Genomic DNA, 24,326 nt, shown 5'->3' on the forward strand with positions numbered 1-24,326 from the left:
GCAGGTGTAACTGTCAACCATTTTGTAAGAAAATTCAATGAAACATGTAACTCACCAAGCACAACACCTAGGTTACAATTTCCCTTTAATATATTTTAGACTATAGTAGTCTCAACACAACAGTTTCTTAAACATATGAGATTACATTTCTGAACTTGAGCCTACCTAGTGTCGCAGTTTGCCACATCATGACCTTTTCAACATTTTTTGTGCAGGGTGAAGTGCCCTCCCCACACCCCAATCCTGCACATATACCCATTCTGCCTACATTGTCTAACTCACATACTGACTCATCTCAGAGATAGGACAGCATGTATGTTTTTTGCAAAACCTAATTAGTTTCTTACTCCAGAGATATGGCATATCTTGCATCAGTGATTTATGATGCCAGCAAGGTTTTTTGCTTAAACATGTTCAGCAAAAAATAAAAAAATAGTGATTCTTCAGCTATTCATCTGCCACTTTCATCCTTATTTTGATGCACTTGCTAAAATACTGTCAGTCCTTACATATGTTATCTGAATAATCAGCATTTTTCCAACATTAATACACTAAATGATAAAAAGATTCAGGAAAACCTTAAAGGAAAACATGTTTGGAAACAAAAAATAAATTACATAAGTTATACATCTGTGATGCAATTATAAAAATAAGCCAAAAAAGATAAAAAAAAAAATAATTTTAAACAATGCCTCTAATTCTGCTATAATTTCACTCAGGATTTATTGGTGATAGTACTAACTGTGGTACAAATGTGTTTTCAAAGGATGTTCTTTCAGTTAGTCATAAATCAAATTTATGTTTCTATTTATTATTTTAATCAGTTAGCAAAGTCACAGTTTAGTGACAAATATGGCTGTGATATCAAAGTAATGTCTTCGTATCAAATTAATGTAAAACTTACTATGTGACAAATTAGCCTTACATCTGCCTCTTGATAAATGCCTAATTGCCATTCTTTCTTTCTTTTTTGAATGTATTGGTCACTGGGCAAGTCCTTGAGTAATTAAATGCACCGATCGTTGAGCTGTTTTTTAAAGGTAACCTCAGCAAAATTGAAAGTGACAAATGTAATAAGTTCAATTACATATCAATAATGGAGAAACATGCATTAGTAAGAATTTAAGTAATATGACTACATAATTATGGTACTGATTGTAAACACTGCAGAAAACAAATGAGAGCAATAAATCAGGCATATAGGTTCATGGGTTATTAAGGTTCATAGGTTATTACTAGGCTTACTGACCTTATAGGCTATTTTAAGCCTAACCAGTTATCTCATTTTTGAATCAAACCCTCCTTTTTGTGTTTGTAAGGTAATTCCTTTACAATTATGCCATCCCCAACCCCTATACACACACACACACATATATATATATATATATATATATATATATATATATATATATATATATATATATATATATATACCATGTACATAATAATTAGTTGGGCACAAAAGAACTCATTACATTAAAAAAACTGAAGTTTGATGTATCCTAATGATATCCAAATTATACCGACTTTTTGAGTTTTAAATCGAAGCATGAATAGTTTTTGTAACTCTAAGCCCCTTACAGTCCATAGTAATGTCATATTTCCCAACCAGAAAGTCAAAGAAAAGTATTTATCTCTGAGGAAGAGGCAGATTATTGAGCTGAAGAAGATTGTCAAATAGTCTGGGAAGGATAATATGGAATCAGCTGATGCAACTCATTTTGGTATGGTGTCAAACTTCTCTTCTGTTGAACAGAATGTATAATAGTGGGGCTGGTACATGTTGGACCTGTGGTCAGGATCAGGCAGGGGTAATGCATATGTTCTGGGAGTGCCAGAAGGTGAATTCTGTAAAAAGTATGGAGTAGATACAGGGAAAAAATCATGCCGCAAGACTGTATATTTGTTTTGCTTAAGGTGGGGAGGCTCACTGACTAGTTGCAAGGAAGAGTAGAGGTAGCAGGTGCTTATCTTAGGGGAATGGAGTGGTAGTTTGGGATCCATTAAAGGTAAGTGTTGAGTATATGGTATTATACAATGATAGCTCATTAGTATTCAAAAACATGCAAGCTGATTGGTTAGCCCAACCAGCATGCGCATTGTAAATCAAGCATATACCAATAGAAAAAAGTCCTGTTGCCCATACTTTCTTCTGTTAATATATGCTATGGAAGTCAATGCCCAATAGCATAAATCCTGTAATTCTAGCAACTTTCTAAGTTTATAAGACCAACATTTACAATATAGATGTTTGCCCCCCTTATTTAAGCCTTTACAGATTTCTTGAGCTAAGAGGTAAGTAAATATGGAGGGCAGAGAAAATACAAGGAAATTAGGTACGTTTCTTTAGTTTTGCATAGTATACCTGATTTTACTTGTATTTTGCCCTGTCTGTCATATACCTCTAAACTGTCCAGATTTCACAGTTTTTTTTTTTAAAAAAAAGCAATGGAGATCTTTCTTTCTCCATTATTTGCTTCCCAAAGCACTGATGTACTGTGTAACTGTGTAAGTATGGGAACGTAAGTACCAAACACATGCGCAGTACATCAACAAAGCAGAAAAATGCAGAAACAATGCGGAGGAATAGCATGGCCCTGTTATAAAAAGACATTATTTAATAAAAGTAGGTAATTTCTTTCCTAAATAATGTCATTGTATAATAGGAATAACCTTCTATTGAGTTCAATATACCATACCCACTCATCGGTTATTGCTAAAGTATACCAAAGGTAACTGAAAGCCCAAACTGTGTGAGAAAGTAGATATTTCAGAAAAGGTACAGAGTATTATTCATAGATTACTAGAAAGCCAGGTGCAAAACAATTGGAGATGGGGTAGTGGAATGTTATCTAGAGTGGTAATGGCTGTCTGCCAGAAGGTGGCTAGGCTAGGATGTGAATGTGTACACTAGATGACAGAAGGGTTTGGGGCAGTTAGCGGATAAAATTCACTATGCAGTCCATGGAACCATCAGTGTTCTACCATTGATAGATTAATTTGGTAGAATTGTTGTTGGTGTACCTTAGGGACGGCACATGCATATATTATTTCTTCTTGACATACATTGTTCTAGAGTTAATACTCTTTGAAGAAACATACACATATTAGTATCATATCATTGTATTATCTCAGCCTTTAACTAAAAAGACGTAAATGTATCTGTTTTATGAGGATATGTTTATCTATCACATAATGTATGTGCAAACCATTATGTCAAGGTTATAAATGAAAACAAATTGAAAAAGTACACAGACACTGCTATATGCATAAATAATCCTATGTTTTTATGATGATAGCTTGCTCATATTTTCTTAACGTAAACTGCCGCGACAAAACATTAGAGAATGGCAATGTAGCTATTTTAATATATAAGCTGGGCCTGACCTGACTTTTGACTGCATGTCAAAATCGGTCTTGTTTTAATATTGCGAAGTACAGCTCTAGCATATCAGATCACTGTAACATAATTTATTTTCTGGATTATCTCGTCTTATTATAATTGATTAAGAAAGCCGTTGTGATTTTCTTTATCAGTGCATCTCATGTTGCAAACATATGGCAGCGCATGTGCAACAAACACATTTTTACTGTCACACCATCATCCTACCACCATTGTTAGCCCAATATCTATGCCCTAACTTGTCTTCAGCTGTCGATAAACAACATTGTCAGCTAAATTCCAGCATGAATAAAATGCTAAAAAATATTTCTGAATTCCTCTTATAATACCTTTTACGTGTAAAATAAGTGGTGTAGGAAGAAAATGCATTGTTTGACAAATTTGTATGCATACAAAATGTGCTTAAATGTGTTTGTACTGTTATCAAATTAAAATTCTCAAATTGCAGCATTTTTTAACTCTTGTTTTCTTTTTTTTCCTGATTCATGTGGTTAGGTAAAAGAGCCAGAAGAGGAAGACTATGATGACTATGAAGAGCAGACTGGAAAAGTCACACACGTTACCATAGTTAAGGAGCAGCCTTCTGCTCCACCATTACAGCCTGTCAAAGAAGGCAAGAAATGCATTTCCATATCTTTAATTTGAAGTTGTCTGTGGTAATAGTGTTGCTTATTGCTGTTTTCGCTCAGTTCACTTGCAGAAAGAAGAATAATAAGATATCTGCTTTTGTAATAATTTTTTATTTGTTTTGTTAAACAGATAAACCCACAAAGTACAGGGTACACATTTTATACACAGTAAGTAACTCATTCACACATAAAATAAATTATTAGCTTGCTGCTCATAGCTGTCTATGCTGTTCAAATTAAATATGAAATAATTACATACAAAACAAATTAGGACTACACATTACAAACAAAAGGGGAATCAATTATCTGGTGATTGCAGGTAGTTACAAGGCATGCAGTCCAGGAGACCATTTCAGCCTAGTCCAATTGCTACAGAGTACTGTCTGGTTAAGTACTTTGAAGAGCCATACAGTCGACAAATGGTGGTTAAGCGATCAAACCCTTGACTACAGGAGGTGTCTTGCTAACAGCACGTAACCTAAATCCTCTGCACTAACTGTCAAAACTGCAGACAGGAAATCTGAATGGCTCTGATGTCTATTTAAGGAGTTCTCCTACCATTAGGAATAATATGGGCTAGCAACAACTTTCCTTGTTTTTTTTTTTTCGGTCTTTTTATTTATTTATTTATGTATGTATGTAAGTATATATTTACTTACATTTGCCTGCTGGAAATGTCAGACTGGGTAGTGCCCATTTTCATCTGAGACATGGGGAGAAAAGCTTCAAAGTATTACAAAACATTTTAAGAGCAATAATTTTATAATCTTCAAAAATAATACAAAAACATGTATAGCTCAAATAATTATACAAAAGTAGACATAATAAGAACAAATGGTTAAGAATAGATGTGATTTATATGACAATGATTTAATATTTAGAGAGATTTTAACCAGTTTACAGAGAAATTAAAGGTATACTTTTGGTGACTAAAGTTAGATTACTGGGGTTGGGAGTTGACCATTCTAGGGCTATAGTAGTGTGTGGAAGAGAATTGCGTTGATGTTGATTGTGATAGGTGGGGCAATGATTATGGTGAATGTCTACTCCTAGGAGGATTGCAGTATATTGGGGTATTACTGATTCTTGTTTTTTGGAGAGTACGTTTTAACTTAATTTTATTTTGAGTTGAGTTGAAATGGAGTTAATCAGTCTATGTTTGGGGTAAAGGTGAGAAGTGTCATTAAATAGGTTTGTTGTAATGTGTAGAGAGTTTAGGGAGGAAGTATGGCTAGGTAGTTGGGCAGAGTTGGAGAGATGAGAGCTATTATTGAGTTATGGTAGGGTGAGAGATACCTCAGCAGTAATAAGAATCAAGGATAAGCTCAGGAATAGCTTAATTAAGCTGTAAGATATTTAGTGGTGGTGCAGTCTGAAAGCTGATAGAATGTTAGGTGGAAGGAAGCATTTTCTGTGAATGAAGAGATATAGGTTGCCATGGTATCTTCTCTAGTGTTTCTGAAATTTAAAAAAGACAGGGGCTTGAAAGGATAGGGTATGATAATGTAGTTAAGATAGGAAGTAGTGAGTTTTTTGGGAGGAAGTAGAAGTTGAAATATAGAATAATAAATAGGTACTATTGGGGAGGGGTCTTAGTACAAATAGATATTGTGCAAGGCAGTGTGAGAGTGAGAAAGGCTGTTGGAAATGATACTAAATGTTAGATGAAAGTTGGGAAATAGGAAACTAGAAACAGGAGTGTTTTTGTGATAGTAATAAGGTTGTTTAGGGAGGGCTGAGAAATGGGTGTCACAGGAGAAATGTGGACATCAAAAGTATAAAGATAGAGTAAGTGGGGGCAGGTTGAAATTGGGGGGTAGGGTAGGGGAGCAAAGCTTGGTTGAGTGTAGCAGGCTTCCCACCCTTAGGGCAATTATTACAGAAAGCAATCAGTTTATAGCCATTACAAAGCAATTGATGAGGCGCAAAGAACTGATTTTTTTTTCATTTACTGAATGCAGAAACCAGGAAACTAGGGAGACTAAGTAACTGGCATATACAGTATAATCTATTGCTCAAGAGAAAGGATAGTGGCCAACTTAGTAAGTGGTCCTTAGAGTGCAAGGACTACTCCTTTGGGGGAATGTGAACAAAGGTTGTTGAAGATTTATGCTGTAGATATAACCACTGAGAAAGACAATAAAAACCAGCATGACCACCATGGCTAATAGCATCAAATTTTAATAAAACCAAGATAAACATTTTTGTGTTTATAACCAAATGCTGCATCAGATCTAAAAAACAAAATTACATTAAAACATTTAAATAGATAACCAGGCAATCAAGATTACTCTTTGATAATATAACCAATCATATTAGTACATCAATTCATCAATTTACGCCCCTTCAGGGCTGGTTTAAGAGGAATACATCTATTTAAACCTGGATGTCTGTCAGCTTGTAGCTTTAGAATCCACCGTAGCTCAGCCTTCTCCGTAACATTTATCAAATTACCTCCTCTGTCATTTGGATGTATACACTGTAACACTCTGAAAAAGAATACATGCCCTTATTTTCTTTAATGTGTTTAGCTAAGGCATTCTTTTCATTGCCCAACTTGATGTCATATAGATGTCTCAGAATTCTATCTTTAAACATTTTATTAGTTTTGCCTACATAGAAACTGGAGCTGAGGCTACATGTGGCCAAATAAACCACATGTTCGATATGGCAATCCAAATAACTCTTAGGTTTAAATACAAAATTTAGACGTGGATGTTTAAAAATGCGTTCCTTAGATATAGATGAACAGGCATGACATGTACGACAGGCATATGTACCTATTCTCTCTGACGGTATATTAGTAATCTTAAATTTATTATTACTGCATAGTTGTCTTTTTAAATTCAAATAGTTCTTAAAGAGAAATATGGGAGATTCTCCCACAAAAGAGGTTATCTTCTCATCTACTGTTAAAAATCTCCAATTTTTAGGTATGATGTCACATATCAGAACTACATCATTTGTGTATCTAGTACTGAACCTAATTTTAGGGTCTCTATTTATGCTAGTTTCACCATGACTAGCAGATCAAACACCTTGGGAGAAGAAAGGTCTATATAATAATTCCATCACAAATTTGTTTTTTAGTTCTATCCAACACAGTTTTATCATACCCTCTCTGTGTAAAGTTATTCATCATGAGCTGTAACGTATTTATAAAATCATATTCCTGAGTACATAACCTAGAAGCTCTCAAATATTGACCTTTTACAATTTTAGGATAAATATGTCTAGGATGCATGCTATCTTGGGTTAACATATTATTTTTCCAATACTTCTTACGATATAGGAATGTGTTCATTTTTCCAGTAGAATCAATAGTAAGATGTACATCTAGAAAATCAATCTCAGTATAAGAACACAACATAGTAAACTTTAGAAAATCAGTGGTGTTATCTAGCTATATAATAAAAGCATCTAACTCTTGTTTAGAACCTCCCCATACAAGAACAATTTCGTCGACAAAGTGACAATGAAATTCTATATTTTATATATTTAGAACACATATTAGCTGATAACACATTTTTCTCCTCCCATTCATTCATAACTAGATTTGCATACGAATTTGCACATGGGGTGCCCATGGCAACCCCCCACTGCTGTAAGTGTACCATATCTGCATACATAAAGACATTGTTTAGAATAAGGTCCGATAAACGGCATATAACATTGATAGTAATAGTCGTAAATTCACTCTTATAAACTAACACATTCCTTATGGCTTCAATACCATAGTCATTTGGAATGGATGTGAATAGATTTTTAACATCTAAAGGTACAAGCAATGTCACAGCCACTTTCCATCACAGGGCAGGCATATATTTGACTAGTGAAAGATAGTATACAGCAAGGCTCTTCCTGTTAAACTTGCTTACACTGCACAATGACAAAATTTGCAGTGAAAACTTTCAAGAAATTGGCCTTTTAACAGATCTCCTGCAGTATCAGACCCAGGATTGGATGTAAAGACCACAGGCTCTAAAAGGAAAGAAAATAGAAAAACTCTACTAAAGTGTAATATTATAATGAGGCAATGAAGTTAATAGTTTTTCCTAGAAGTGGAGGAGGACCACAGTGAGTCAAAGCAAGGGAATAAAGTTTATGAATGAGAGATCAAAATAGGTTTAGCAGAAGGTATACTGATAACCACAGTAATACAGTGCATAGAGCTGTATAAAGCAAATTATCATAACTTAGCACTACACAAGCACAATATAAAGCCATCTCTTACTAAACATTCACTGCAGTAACCAGTACATCTGAAGAGTGTTATATGTACCAAAACACCAGCAACTGGCATTACATACATTCAAGGGCACATGCTCACCATACATAGAGCTTATCCAAACTGAATGAAATCAGTACAAATACAACACACTTCCAGGATCTTTTTGTTGTTCTACACAATCTTTAGAACAAATAGAGATGTAATAACACATAACATAACTAGGGTTGCCACCTCACATAAGGCTAATTCCTGGAGATGCTATTTTAATGTTAAACAAAAGCCATATTGTTTGGCCTAATAGCTGTCCGACTCAGAGACTATCAATCTTTGATATGTTAATATTCATAATGATTGCACAACAAATACTAGGTACAGGAAAACATCAAAACAATTATACAACTGTAAACTAATTATTCAAATGTTCATTCTGTGTGCTTTGATAGAGTCACAAAAACTACTTGCGCTTAAAAATATATTTCTGATCAGATCTTGCAGCTGCCAACAATCTGGGTGTCTTCATCAAGAATTCATGAAACTGAGAACAACTGTACCTCAAATTTTTGCACAACTGCTGTTCAGCTCGCAAAACACCAAGTCCCAGACAATTTCTTTCTTTGGTCCACAAAGAATTCATCACACTGAAAGTTTGTTCACACGAAGAATTCGACACAGGTATACAAAATGCGAAGGATACAATTTTAAATAGTTCCTCACCACACTTTCTATGTGTCAATTTTGCAAAAAAATCTTTCCATTGATCGACCAATCATTCATTTTTTCCACCAGCTCTGTTTGGACATCACACTGAATACAGTAGTCATCATAGTACTTGTCTTTGTCAATGTCAATGCGCAACTTGTCTGCCAGTTCCTCGAATAAGCTCCACATCATTGGTTCTTTCAAGGTTAAAGCTCTCATTGCTTGAAATTTTGAATCCTGGTAATTATATCACTTGTCTAGGTAGTTTAAACACTTGTGTAGAATAGATCAGCATCTGCTTTGAAGTGCCTTTTCTTATCCTGTGGAATTCTTTTAAGCATGTCTGCAGCAGCCTTTCCATAAAATTTGTCTTGCTTGTGATCAGCAATTTTCTGTCTTACTCCAACCTAATATGCAGTTCAGAACTAGCAGTTTGATCTGACTCTAACATTAGCACACTACTTCGAAAGACCTGTATAACATTCTGTAAAAAACAGCAATATACTCTAGTTATGGACTCTATTTCTTCGCCTCTAAAGGCATCCCAAATTACTTTGTGGCATTCTTCTTCTCCCCGTGAAACAACGTAAGACTGCAAAGCAGGCCATACTAGAAGTATTCTTTCAAGTGCTGGAAGTAATGATAACCATCTCGTTGGTACATGACGAAGAATTAGAGAGAGACAGTGATGTACGAGTGAATGCCCAAGTGGGTGTGTGGTGTGTGTGTGTGTGTGTGTGTGTGTGACAGTAAGAGCAATGTATGAATGAATGTAGGTATGAATGAGGAAGTGACTGTGTGTGTGTGTGAGATCAGGAGACTGATTGCGATGTGTGACTGAATGCAGGTATTAATGAGGAGGTGACTGTGTGTGTGTGTGTGTGTGTGTGTGTGTGTGTGTGTGTGTGTGTGTGTGTGTGTGTGTGTGTGTGTGTGTGTGTGTGTGTGTGTGTGAGATCAGGAGACTGAGTGCTATGTGTGAATGAATGCAGGTATGGATGAGGAAGTGACTGTGTGTGTGTGTGTGTGTGTGTGTGTGTGTGTGTGTGTGTGTGTGTGTGTGTGTGTGTGTGCGTGTGTGTGCGTGTGTGTGTGTGTGTGTGTGTGTGTGTGTGTGTGTGTTTGTGTGTGAGAGAAATCAGGAGAGAGAGAGTGAGAGCGATCATGTGTGAGTGAATGCTGGTTACCTGAGTTCCAGTTAAGCAAGAGTGTAATGTCATTATTCCTGGACATTTCGAGTTTTTTTAATTACTTCCGGGAGACGGGGGATGCTATAAAAATCCTGGAGACTCCCGAGCAATCCTGGAGAGGAGGCAACACTACAAGGATGGCCTAATGGTTAAGGTGTTTGCCTTACAAACACAAGGTACAGGGGTTGAATCTCACAAGGGATAATTGGCTAGGCTTAAAATGGCTTGCAAGGGCAGTTAGCCTAGTACTGACCTATGAACTGACCTATGAACATAATGCATGCATAGTGACCACAGGTTGGTGCATAATGTCAAAATTTTCATTGCACTGTGAAGGAAGATGGTGACTGAGTGGAAGTGGAAACCAAAGTGAAGGGTGATTTTAACAATACATTCTACTACAGCAACCCTCCCACCCACAGGGCAGTTGTTACAGAGAGCAATCAGTATATAGTCAGTACAAAGCAATTAGCTAGTAGGCAAGAAGTAGAACTGGTTTTCTTTCATTTACTGAATGCAGATACCAGGAAGCTAGGGAGGCTAAGTAACTGGTATATACAATGTAATCTATTGGTCAAGAGAAAGGACAGTAGCCAAATTAGTAAGTGGTCCTTAGAGTGAAAGGATTACTGCTTTAGGGGGGAATGTTACAGCTATTTTCCAGCATAGGGCAAACACATGGGTGACTAGTTAAATTAAAATGCAGCAAGGATCTTCATGTTAAACTTGCCAACATTGCACAATGAGAAGATTCTCCATGAAAACTTTTGGGAGTTGCTACTTGTGGTAGAACTCATCCAGTATTGAGGTCAGGTTTGTATATAGTGACTACAGGCTGTTACACAATGACAAAATTCTTAGTGAAAACTTTCAAGACTTTGGCATTGTGGCAGAACTTCTGCAATGTTTGGGTCAAGGTTGAATGTAGTGACCACAGGTTGGTGCACAATGTCAAAATTCTCATTGAAAATCTTTGGGAGTTGGGTATTGTGTTATGTTTATGGTGATTCACCCATTCCTCCCATGTTTTGATGGTCGGACTATCTCCAGAAATGTCCATTACAGATTCTTAACTTGTTTTAGTTTATTGTAATTCTACACCTGTGGTATAAAGGAAGAAGGCCCCTGATTATGACCCAGGTGATGTGGAATTGGTTAGCAGCTCAGCTGCACAATGGTGTGGCAGGTGAGGGAGTGCCTACCCTTGGGTGGCGGGAAATGTAAAGTCTCAGATGGTTTTCTGCTACTGCTCCTGGACATGATCTCTATTGGAGGAGAGGGACAAGTTAAACAGGTGGAGGTTGGTGAAGTGGTGGTCATAGTAGCAACTACCTAAGTCAGATATGGTAGTCAATTATGGGGGGCACAAATTAGCATTTAAATGGATATTGGTAGCCAGTATAGTGATGTAGGTATCACATCACCATCCAAGGGGAGGGATTTGGGCCATTCATACAACATGCTCTCATAGCCAGGATTCTGGATAGAGCAAAATTATACAAAGGTTGCCTGGATGACAGTCTCCACTGGAGGGATCTGAGAGAAGATTCCCCACCCCCTACAGAATAGGCTCTATACATATATATATATATATATATATATATATATATATATGTATATACCTTGAAATTCAAAATCGCGGTGATTCACATACACACACCACCACACAAACAAGCACACATACACCTACCTCATGACACTACAACAAACAAAACAACACACACAAACACAATATAACAAACAAGCACACCTACCCTACCTATAAGCAGGGGGGCAAGCCCCACCTGCACCCCCCATGTGGGGGCTGCCCCCCCACACCCCCACTACTTATATACTAACTTAGAGGTCGCACTAAACACACATAAAATTCACCATTACACACACTCACACACACTAAAATCCCTACCCAATGCCCTTACAAGAACACCACTTACCTGAATCCCCAGCTAAATCCACAAACCACACCGCACGTCACGAATGCAACAACACAATGGCCAAAGTCGACATTTCCACATTCGATATTATGCAGTTTCACGTAACTGCACTTTCGACTTTATAGTCTCGAAATACTAAAATTAGACATTTTAGTATTTCGAGATGATAAAGTGAAACCATATACACACACACACACACACACACACATATATATATATATATATATATATATATATATATATATATATATACTGTGTAATAGGATTGGGACTGGTGAGAGGAAGCTTGATAGTTGTCAGGCAGAGGGGGGAAAGAACGTTAAATGTCTAGTTCCAGGGGAAAAGAAAGGAGAAAAAAATTATATGAAAGCTCAATAATGCTTAAGAAAGAATGACTGCTGTCCATTTCCTGAATAGACTGTCATAAGGTGCATAATTGTTTTGCTGTATTTGATTAGCAGAAGTTAGGTAAACAATGTCCATTTCTTCATGAAATCTTGGTAGCTCTTGATATGATTCCCCAAGTCTCTACTTACATGCTATTTGACTCTTCACAATTTCTTTAGAAACCAGCCTTCTTTTTGACTTGAAATTTGTCAGATAACTTAGCTGAGCAATTTCTTCACTCAGATTCTTGGTTCTAGGAGGGTAACACTATGAGGGTACAAGCACACATCTACCTGGACAGGTCAAAGGGGGTGCTTCACCCTTTCCCCCAGAAAACTATTTTATTATTTTGAGTGACAGTAGATTTTGGTCATGTTTTTTTCAATCAAAATTGAAACTGGGCACGTGTAGTTCAGTGAGTCTGGTTTCATCCCAAAATACTTTATCAAACCGGAATTTGTCACCTTGAAGAAGCCCTTGTATTTAGTGGGTTTACCTATAAAAAGTGAGAGAAGGACCGTTTCACATTAGAGTGCAAATACACATCTCAAATGCCTTGACTGTGGCATTGTCTGACATAAGCAAAAAACATAAGCACCGCATACATCGTTAAAGAAGCGGTTGCTTATCTTTTTTTTGCCTAAAAGACCAAATAAAGCTTTCTTGTGTTTTATTGCTTTGTTCCGTTATTCTTAATTATGTTGTTTCAGTTTCTTCAAAGAAAGTAAGTATGTAGAAAGTTTTAAACCAGTCTGACAAAAATTAAAAATGGGTTTTAGATAATATTTGTACACAGGATACAATGTAACTGCAAATAATTAGTAGCAGGCATGAAAAGTAGTTTATCTGCTTCTAACGTGAATTCCTGCTCAACAAATACACACGTTTCTAGCTTTTTCCATCCACGTTTTACTTGTAGGTATTTAACGATCTGTAACAGCTACCAGATAAAGCTGCTGTGTGAATATTTTGAATTTCTTGGTTTAGTGTATCTACTTAGATTGTTTCTTGTCTTTTGCTCTTGTTTTTATTATTATGTATTTTACTTTAAATTTGTTTTTCTTGGAGTTTAAAAAAAACTTTTGGTTAGAGCTAGTTAGCAAATATTTGCTTTGCTTTATTTTACTGCGACAGTATTACTTCTGCCTAACTTGTGAGATGAGCTCAGAAGTAGCATTTGTATTTAAGGTAAAAAGAACTGGAAAAGAAAGCCCTGTCAATATACTCGGCATCATAAAGCCAGCTAAGAGAGGACCTGTGTCTGGCATACAAGGCATCCTCTGACCTATTATTTGCATATCAGCAAGTCAAATGGCATCAGAAAATACTCAGTCTGAGGGTCTAAACGTGTTGTGCAACATCAACAGAATGGTTTGGTGGAAGAGGCATATCGCGCAGAGCATACCGCTGCTTCGGAACAGACTCACCATCCAAATAAAACAAGGTTCATGCCTATCCATGTTCAAGCAACATAGATTAATGGATGGGAGACAGAAATATTTGTAGCAAGCAGCTTTCTATACTTTGAAGCTGAAGCACCCTGTACTTTGTATTATTATTATTATTATTATTATTATTATTATTATTATTATTATTATTTTATTATTATTAGCTGTGGTTCTGCTCTGCAAATTGCAATGACAGGTGTTGGACCCCACAAGCTGCAAGTGTATATTGCAACTAGTTGTCTCAATTTGCCTGAGGCTGGCCCTATTTCAGAGAAACCAGCTTGAGATTAGTGCTACTGTTTTGCTCCTAGATAGAAAAGAAGCACTGGGGCATTCATTCTTAACTGGACACAGCTGCATTACTACCAGCACTAGTAGTAGTGAGTGGGCAGATCAGTATTGTTTCTCATTCTTAGCAACCCTTGCTTAATTCTTCCAATGATTCCTCCAATAAAATCAGTACTGCTCTGTTCATCATGGACTCATGTTTACTGACATCTCTTTACTTCTAGAAAAACAACTGTGAATCCGTATGCAAAAGATGTAAACACTTAGTGTGTTGTTTCATCTCAGAATAACATTTGGTAAACAGCAGCATAATACTCTCTCAACATTTGCTGAGGTGTTTAAAAAAGTACTGCATAAACCTCACATGTCCCCATAAAGCAAACCTCAGCCACTCCAGGACTCACATGTATCTAAGTTCACAGATGGTCCCGCACATACCTCTGCTATAAATCACCAAAAGTACAAACATGCTCCCTAAGGTCCTACAGGCCTGCAGAGAATGACAAGTTATTTCTAACTGTTGAGCCTATAGTTAGTCACAGTGACACTGTACTGACCAGACTAAACTATCTCTGTGATGCCAGGATTAAGGACACTACAAAGGTCCATCCATCCATCCATCCATCCATCCACAACCCCTTTTCACAGTTTTGCACATGGGGTTAGGGTGTCACTTCAACAGTGACAATCATCTGGACCAAGGGTCATTGGCACCTTTTACCACCCTAGGTATGAATGTGACACCCAAATTAATGTTCTTCACCCCAGAGGAGATGCAGTGAGACACAATTGACACATGACTCCAAGGAAGGAAAGTCAGTAGAGCTGTACAGTATTCTGTCTTCAATAAGAATTATGCCTGAGTTCAAAGACAAGGTCATTGATTTCAAGGAACTGTCCAGTTAACTGTTGGGATGTTATATCCAGGGGGTATAACATGTGCCTACCTTAAATGAGATGGTCAGTAGACCAACCTGCTTTTCCATGAATGGACTGTACCTCTTATCTTATTGCTTTGGTATACTGGCTAAAGTCATTTCTGTCCCATAGTACCTTTCTAGGCAAACTTCATACCTGAACATACTCACTTAGCCAATTCTAATTCAGACGTAGCACTGCTCATTGGTAGAAGCTTAACAGCAAAATGTCTTCAGCTTGAGCCCTTCTTCTGTTTTTCTTTGTTTTTGTGTTGTTACAAAAAGGTGGTTCCAGTGCAAAGATAGTGCTCCCACCTTGCCAAAGTTCTGTGTATTCCATGTATTTAAGACCACATGGAACTATAGAGTTGTATCCACATTTGTTAAGGAACATATTGTTTCACAACAGATTGTACATAATACCATACTGGAACTTGTAGAGGTCAAGGTAGCTCTCGGTAACTGCCTACATTATCTTTGCCAGCTATATTTCCCCATCTATTGCCCCTATTTGAACATGTTTATTATCTAAGTCAGATTGGAAAGCCTTCTATCAAACTGATTGCACTTATTATGGGTGACTTAACTACTCCACTATAAACTGGCAAACCTATACAACTGAAATATATGCTCAGTGATGCCTCTATTTTATAAATGTTAATTACCTTAATCAAATTGTTTCTCTCCACACTAGAGGTGATCATTTTCTTGACATTGCCCTTACCAGTGTCTCCACTTCTGTAATACCCCTAATGTCACTACTTCCTTAATAAAATCTGATCACTTAGCAGTAATCTTGTTTAAAGCATACTTTGAAATGCCCGAAAAACCCACAGTATTTCATGATTACTCCAAAACAAACCTCAATCTAGTTAAACACCTTCTTTGACTAGCAAGAATGGTGTAGTTGTCCAGATAATCCAGTACTCCATGCTACTGCATACTCCTGAATTCTATTCCCTTACGGACAGATTCATCCAGTACCCCATGCTACTGCATACTCCTATGAATTCTATTCCCTTACAGACAGATTCATCAAGGTGTCTTTTCCCATCTGTCATAAAAATAATAGTAAATTTGAAAATATGTTTTTGTGTTAGAATTCTCATGCAACAATCTTTCTAGCAAAAAGAAGAAACTTTAAGTTGTTTGTGGCAGATCTTCACACCCCAATATAAAAGGGAATTATAGCAAATAAGTAAAGCTCACCAGCATACCATCAAGGAATGCAAGGCAGGTAAGAACATAGCATTGCTATCAAATGTAAACAAAACCACAAGACCTATTTTTGTTTTTTTTAGGAGACAGACACGATGCTCAGTACTGCACTAAACTTATTTCTAATTTCTCCCATTGTGCTCCTGGATCTGTTGCTACTATCCTTACAGATGCATTTTTTGCTAATCTTCTCCAACTACCAGCTATCCCAAATCTCCCCAAATCACCCTGGACCAGGTTTTACCTGCATTATCCAAAACCAAAAATAGCAAGTAGCTCCATGGGGCCTTGTTATATCCTTGACTGTTGGCTGATTAATACTACTACTACTTAGCCAAATCCATATTAAATCTTTTAGTTTAACTCTCTCCGTGATTTATGTCCCTGAAGCCTGGAGAACAGCCACACTGATACCTTTACACAAGGGTATCCTTATAAAAAACCCTAGAATCTATGGATTTATTAGTCTCACAAACATCATCCATACAGTTGTTGAGAATCTAATTGCAGAGCTGACAAACAATGACATGGATGACCTAAAAACCTTTGACCCAAACCAGTTTGGATTAGTAAGAGGTAGATTGTGCATTCTAAAGCATTCCAATTTTTTCAAAACGGTTGACGAAGCCCTGGATGAGGGCTTTACAGTCCAGGCTGCTTCCCTTATCTTTGACAAATCCTTTGACACCATTCCACATGCTGACATGGATAAACTCTTCCTTCTTTACATAAACTTGTATGTAGTTTGCCGGATAACTAAATCATTCTTAAACAAAACTCATACTGTTAACATAGAGGGTACCTCCTCTAGCCTCAGGAATGTAGCAGGTTCTGTAGGGCTCTGTCCTGGGCCCCTGTGCTCTGACATATACTTCTCAGATGGGAAAGCAGATTCATCTACATATCGCTCACATCTCTTCTCAAAATTCCTGGTTTAACTCCAAGAAACTACTACTAAACTAAAATAAAGCATATCTAAAAAAATCAGGCAATTTGACCTCCTCCCAAAAAAATAGTCAAAGCCACCCAAAGCAGCATTACCATTCTTGTCCACAGTCAAAGGGCCATTGAAACCACAATGTCTTTAAATATACCTTGGTGTATGACTTCATCAGATACTCAACATCCAACAACATATACAAAATATGAAAGCAAAAAGAAACCAAACACTTTTATGGGCATAGAAAAGCCACAGTTCTTAGGTAGATGTAGCAGAGAAGTCATAGGTAAAGGCACACTTTTAGTTCAACTTGAATGTGCCCTACTATTGTTTGACTCAGCCTTAGAAAAAGATTAACTTTTTCCGAACAACTGCCATCAATTATGTTGAGTCATCTTCATAGCACCCAGATCTGAATATCACTATTCAGTTCTCAAAAAGGTGAACCGACTACCGGTATTAAGAGAGTTCAACTTGTCCTCAGAGCCTTCTATTCAAACTGCTCAACCAGAACTCCTTCATGTACCTTACTGGGTGACTTACTCAGAAAAAGATCCTACAGCATTAGATCACAACTTCTATTCCCCTCCATCTATTCCAGTAAGAAATGCAGGGACCATGGCTTCTGAACACTTTGACCAAACTGTGGCAGTCCATACCAATGATCATTAAGGACTCAGCTACTCTTCCCAACTAAAGAAAGACTTCAAACTCATTAGAGGCAGACTGCAATTGCTTCCCCCAGCATAACATAAATAAAGCTTTGACAACACCCAATAGCTCCTTATCACAAAGTTTATACCACTGTCTACTGCAGCATAACCACCATGATGCCTTCCCTCTGCTCATTCTCCCTCACTTTCCCTCTCACCCATTGTATGTCCACTTTTATGCTTACACTTTCCATACACACACACACACACACACACACACACACACACACACACACACACACACACACACACACACACACACACACACATTTTCTCTCTCTCATCCTTTCCCCAATACCCACTGCTAACTAGCCTACTTCCAACTTTTTAAATAACCCACTCACAACTCCATACTTCATAGATCCTTACCCACCCTTTAGTTTTTCATGTCACTCCACCCTCATCCTTATCTTACCACCCCTTGTAATTGACTTCTGCTACCCCATCATACTCTTTGCATGTCTCTCTTCCATAGCCCTCACCCTGTTTTACCTCTTCCCTTGAACTTGCATCTGCTAAGCCTCACTCTTTCTCCCTCTCCCTCTGCCTCTCCAACCAGCCTTTCCACTTCTAAAATTCACTCTGCAGTATATTTTTTGTATGTAATAAATTCTGCATATATAAGGAATGTTTATATCATGATTATTGCACTGTAATTCTAATACAACATTTTTCTGTGATTGTAAAGATTCACTCTGTATTCTTCAGCTCTGTCAACATGCTGTGTCTACATCCAGGTGAAGCCTTAAACAAAAACAGGTCCACGGTGGATCAGTGCTCTACCCTATTAACAAATCTAAATAAAGAAATGTCAAGAGAATGTAGATAACTAAATGTGTGAACACCTTCAAATCCCTCTTGGAAATTTAGATGCTCCAGCACAGCCTTGACCAGACTAATACCTAGGGTGTCACTCAGGATCACCTTAAATACCAAAACTTGCAATAGAGTTACCTTTGGAAAAGAGATCACTCCTCTCTTTATGACGCTGCTGTTATCCTTCTCAAAATAGACAAAGTTATCTGGGACTTGGGTACCTATTCTGATAATCTTTCTTTTTAATACAATGTCTTTGTTGTGGTTAGGAAGTCTTATCTTTTGTATATAATAAGTAGGGATATCTCCTGTATATCCCACACAGTCTTGGTCCTTATATTCTCTTCTTTTTTGACCCATCCTTGAAAACAGTGCCCCTTTTGGAATGCATCTCACAAAGAACCTTGACCATCTTGAAAGACAGCAAAGGTTTCTATCCAAAAAGATTTCTGCACTGCACAATCTAAGCTACCTTGGAGGACTGAAAACTCTAACCTTCTATTCTGTCTCATACAGATGTTTGATGGTTTTGATGGTTGAACACTGCTTATCCTTTTGAGCACTGAAACCCCCTGTCCTTATCAACCTCCTGCACTTTACATACATAATAGTCTGTCTAACACTTGTGCCAAAACCTCAACCTCCACAGAAAAATCAACAGCATCTGCTGCTATAACAAGTAAATAACCCATTACAGTCTCTGTCTTTGAAAGAAACTCCATCCACACATATAATGGAGAGCATGAATTCATTACTGCAGGATTGTAAATAATTGTCTTACCAGGGATAGCTTATGTATTCTTAATACTAAGAAGCATTGTGGTTAAGCTTCTTGATGTCCCTTTGGTCATAAACGTAATACAGACCTATGGATCTGTCAGTGAAATGTTTCTGTGTAAGCTGATTATAACATTAGCTTTGGCAAGGTTTGAGAGTGAAAATATTCATGGTTATGCTGATAGTGAAACATTAAATACATAATTTATGCTGCATTTCACATTTATTGTACATTGGTTTTACAAGTTGCATGGACATAGTCATGCATTATCATAACGCCTCAGAAGCTTGATCATTACAGTGGTAAAAGATATCCTTTATGTTTATGCAAGTGAAAACTGTAATCTCATTATCAAAATATGAGACGTTGTGATATATTCTTTGTTTCACCTTTTCAGATGTTCCCCTGGACCCACGCTGTTCTCTACTGCTAGATCAGGGTACATGTCGTTCCTACCTTATTAAATGGTACTATGACAAAGACGCTAATGCTTGTGCACAGTTCTGGTATGGTGGTTGTAATGGAAATTCCAATCGCTTCGACACAGAGCAAGAATGCAAAAAGACTTGTGTATCTGGATTTTGAGGTAATGAAAACACTTTATTTCAAGAATCATGAGCAAATCTTAAAATAGTCGAGGGCAAACACCTATGGTCAGGTTATACATTTAAAATATTGTTTTTATTTATATATAAATTTAAGAGAATATTTGCATTAATTTCCATTTTCTGAGAAAGAAGAAATTTATAATGTCTATGTTCTATTATCAATACAGAAGTAGGAGCTGATGCTGATTTGCCCATCTGGGGTAAAGATGACAGATAAGTTTGCTACACTGATGACACCTGTAGGAGTGCAGGTATATCACCTGCAGCAGGCAGCCTAACATGCCAACTTTTTTCTGGCTGTGTGCCTCAGCCAGGAAGTTATGCATGTGCACTGCCATGCATACACCTTTTAAGAAGAGTTATAATAGAGCATACAAGATGCTGAGGGGTTGAGGATCAGACAGCTGATAAGAGCTGCAGACTGGCCTACTCTCTTAACACCCAACTCTTGCCTTAACTGATGCCCAAATGTGCCAAAGAGAGCTTGCTTCATTGGGGGAACAACCATGGCAATTGGATACAGTAATGGTACCCACTGGTCTGATCTTGAAGATTCAAAAAAAGTCTGTAGTATCAACTTTTAGCATTATTAAATTACTTAGTCTGTCATCTGCCAAAAAATTTCAAGGACGGGCAGCTGAAAACTGATGTAGTGTAAGTACTATCCTGGAAAATCAGTGGCTCCTGAGGACTATGCTAAACTGTTCTACCCTAATTTTTCTTCAGACAAAACTCATTTATTGTGTCCAAGAAAGCAAAATATCAAATGATTACACCAGGACACCAGATCTTGCAAAAATTTATTACTGGAAATTAAATATTAAACAAGTGAAAAGCAAGGCATTTTTTCTGGATAACACATGATTTTGTGTGTTATTACTGCATGCATGAAGCTGAACAGATTAAGTGATGGACCATTTCTGATAAAGTTAGCATTATTTTACTGATTATAAAACTGGTGGATATACTGTTTTCCATCCATCCATCCATCCATCCATCCATCCATCCATCCATCCATCCATCCATCTATCCATCCATCTGGGTCTATATTATAACAACGAACGATCAAATGATCGAACATTGTTATATCGAACTCTAAAGTTTGAATCCACAAAACATCGAACAACCAGAACAGCGATTTGTTTTCCCTGGGAAAAAAAATCGCTGTTCCACAAAAAAAAAAGACATTAAAACATTGCATGAAGTGGGGGGGGCTTTGCCCCCTACCCCACCCCCAACATGGGGGTTGCCCCCCACACCCCCCACTTAAATATACCAACTCCAAGATCGCACTACAGTGCTGAAAATGGCAAAGTGACTGAAGCGGCCAAGCGACTTCTTTCCCAGGGAAAGGAAAGACCACTTCGTCATTTTGCCTTTTCGACATTTCAAGTTCAACCAAGATGCATTTGACAAAATGAGTCTTGGGTCATCTGATAGGAACCCATCCATCCGTCCATTTCTGTTGAGTTGCATTCGACTCCTGTAATGACTCTATGAAATGTATCATCATCCACAGAGACTACTAGACAAGTAGGAAACAAGTAGATTGCCAGGCCTTTCTTCCATGTCACTGACACACGCACACACACACACACACACACACACACACATCAGTTAAGCTGCATAACCCTGATGGTTAATTTTGCAAGAGTCCAGAATCTTGGTGCTGTTCTCTATGATATCTTGGGTGGAAAACCAACACACAGAACCAGTTCATTCTAAGCATGGTCACTTTTAGTCATATTGTGGGGCTCACCACTGCTCCCCAAGAAAGAGCACAGCTTGTGGATCAGTCCATCTCAGCACAGCATTGAGACAGACTCAGAATGTATTGCTCAGGGGACTGGAAAAGGTTGGTTCATTTATTAAAAAAAAAAGAGTTGGGCACATTTTACTCTCACCTCTTTCTGGGCTCATAGAGGATAGAGAAATTCAGTCCTATTCTAGACCTCAGTGACTTCAACCAGAACATCTGTCACATACAGTAGAGACTAATGTCCCCACCAGGTGACAGGATGTTGTCGCTGGACATGATGAATGCCTTTTTGCCCATAAGTATTTGGGGTCCACTCAAGAGATTCCTCTGATTTGTGTTTGGTAGCCTTCACTTACAGATTTGAACTTTCTTTGACAAACAGAAACTTTTTAAAAGACACTAGATACAGAAGCAGCTCTTTCAGAAACTCCTTGTTTTCTTTCATCTAGATGATAGCACATGATACCCCATCCAGGGTCTCTCAGGAAATCTCCCTACACTAGGAATGCCTGTTGTTGCAGTCCCTGGAGCTACCTTAAACTGGATGATTGCCTTTACTAGAAAGGAGGGGACACCATTCACTGTTAGTTATTTCTGCAGTTGGAGTAGTCTGCGGAGATCATGGTTTTTACCAATTGTCTGAAAACACAGTGAAAATTCTATTTGCATGGGTAATGATGCAGATCTGCAAGGAGACTGTAAAGTGTTAGTGGTTTTGTAGTCCTTTCTCACAGACATTCTCTTGGTATTGAAGCTTTATTGATGGTCCCTGGAATAGTAGACAATCCCTACCAATCTACTCATTCCTTTCTGCAACCAAAACAAAGGAATATTCTGATTTTGGATGCTTCATCAACAAGTTGCAGAGCTCACCTGGACTCTCACATATTGCATGAATGAGGTCTGCTCTGAAAACAAGGTTATGCATCAGGCCATAGAAGCTAAGACCAGTCTTCCTAATACAGATGGCCTTGGATACCAAGCTGCTTCTGTAGCTTCTCTTCAAAAAGTTAGACAACTAGCCCATAACGAGGTATCTATGGAGGCATGGAAGACTATAAGTTCATAAGCTCATAAGCCCTATGCAGGTAGACAGGTCTATGACATTTCATCGAATCTTAAAACAGTGAATACCTCTTCATTGAACATCTATTTAGCGAATCTACAGATCGTCAAACGGACATTTCAGAAAAAGTTTTCCTATGGTAAAGCAATGGTAGGCCATCCTAGTGACTGAGAAGAAAATAATAAAACTTAATACCTACCCAGGTGGGGGCTAAGCCCTCCACACCCCTGATGTGGGAGGTTGTGCCCCCACACCCCCTTAACTAAATATACCAACTCTGAGATTGCAGTACAGTGGGAAAAAGGGCAAATTCCAGATGGTGGCCAACCATTCCCTTGAACTGGGAAAAATTTCGCTGAAAACTCCGTTCAACGATCAGTAGCTTCCTTAAAAAGGTGTTCAATGAGGAGGTGTTCACTATTTTAAGATCTGACACATGTCATAGACCTGCAGGTAGACACTGTTAGCCTTACAATAGGCTGTTGACAGAGACATCACTCTCTCAACTATTCATATCTCTGGGGAATTAAAAAAGCTAGTAGTCTTGCTGAGCTTTTCTTCCAGTCTTATACTAGTGTACTTGCAGATTTGGAGGTCATGCCTGGCCAGTGTCTTCTGGAGATGGAGCAGTCAAAAGATCAATTTGTTCATTACTCAAAAAAACATGGTCTTCCTCCTGTTCCACTTGATTTAGCAGGGCAAGGATAAGAATTTGGGGATGTATTCTGTCTCTATTGTGGCATATGAGTCCTATACACATTCTTACCACCTTTGGTGTAGCTTTACTGTCAGGTACCTACTGATACATGAAACACTCCTTGTCCAAGCCAAAACTGTCTGTCATGGTTGGGGTCATAAATGGCTCCATCTCAAGGCCTGACATCTGATGTAGACTTCTTGAAGCTACTGAATTTTCATACTGGGCAATCAGAAGTATTTGAGGCTGCCAGAAAGCCTTCAGCTCAGCAGATTTCTGCCTCTGATTGACTTAATGGCTATGACCAATTAATGGTTAAGGTGTTTACCATATAGACACAAGTTGCAGGGTTTGATTCTCACTTGGAGTAACTGGCTAGGCTTAAAATGGCCTACAAGGGCAGTTAGCCTAGTACTAATCTATGAACCTATGAGCCTATAATTTAGGTTAAGCAGTACCCTGTACCACCTCAGTCAGTCAGCTTGCAAGTAATATTGACTTATCTCAGACACCTGGTTGATTCGGGCCTCAGTCATTCCATAGACAAGGTGCATGCATCAGCTATCTCTGCACATCAGGAACTAATGAATGGCAGAACTGTGTCT

The 24,326-nt window shown here is 37.8% G+C and overlaps 1 protein-coding gene across 1 annotated transcript in view; it reads left to right on the top strand.

The window, feature by feature from the left end:
• The window catches only part of COL28A1 (collagen type XXVIII alpha 1 chain), a 914,882-nt gene that overhangs the window by 870,308 nt on the left and 20,248 nt on the right, over positions 1-24,326 (top strand). Inside the window, exons 34-35 of the mRNA XM_044075485.1 lie at positions 3,899-4,016; positions 19,989-20,177. Of these exons, the coding sequence (XP_043931420.1) occupies positions 3,899-4,016; positions 19,989-20,176 (306 nt within the window). The 3' untranslated portion in view covers position 20,177. The remainder of the gene's footprint in view (positions 1-3,898; positions 4,017-19,988; positions 20,178-24,326) is intronic.

This window comes from Protopterus annectens, chromosome 6.part1 (genome assembly GCF_019279795.1).
Source record: "Protopterus annectens isolate FY-2018-M chromosome 6.part1, PAN1.0, whole genome shotgun sequence".
In the NCBI taxonomy this organism is placed as follows: Eukaryota; Metazoa; Chordata; order Ceratodontiformes; family Protopteridae; genus Protopterus; species Protopterus annectens.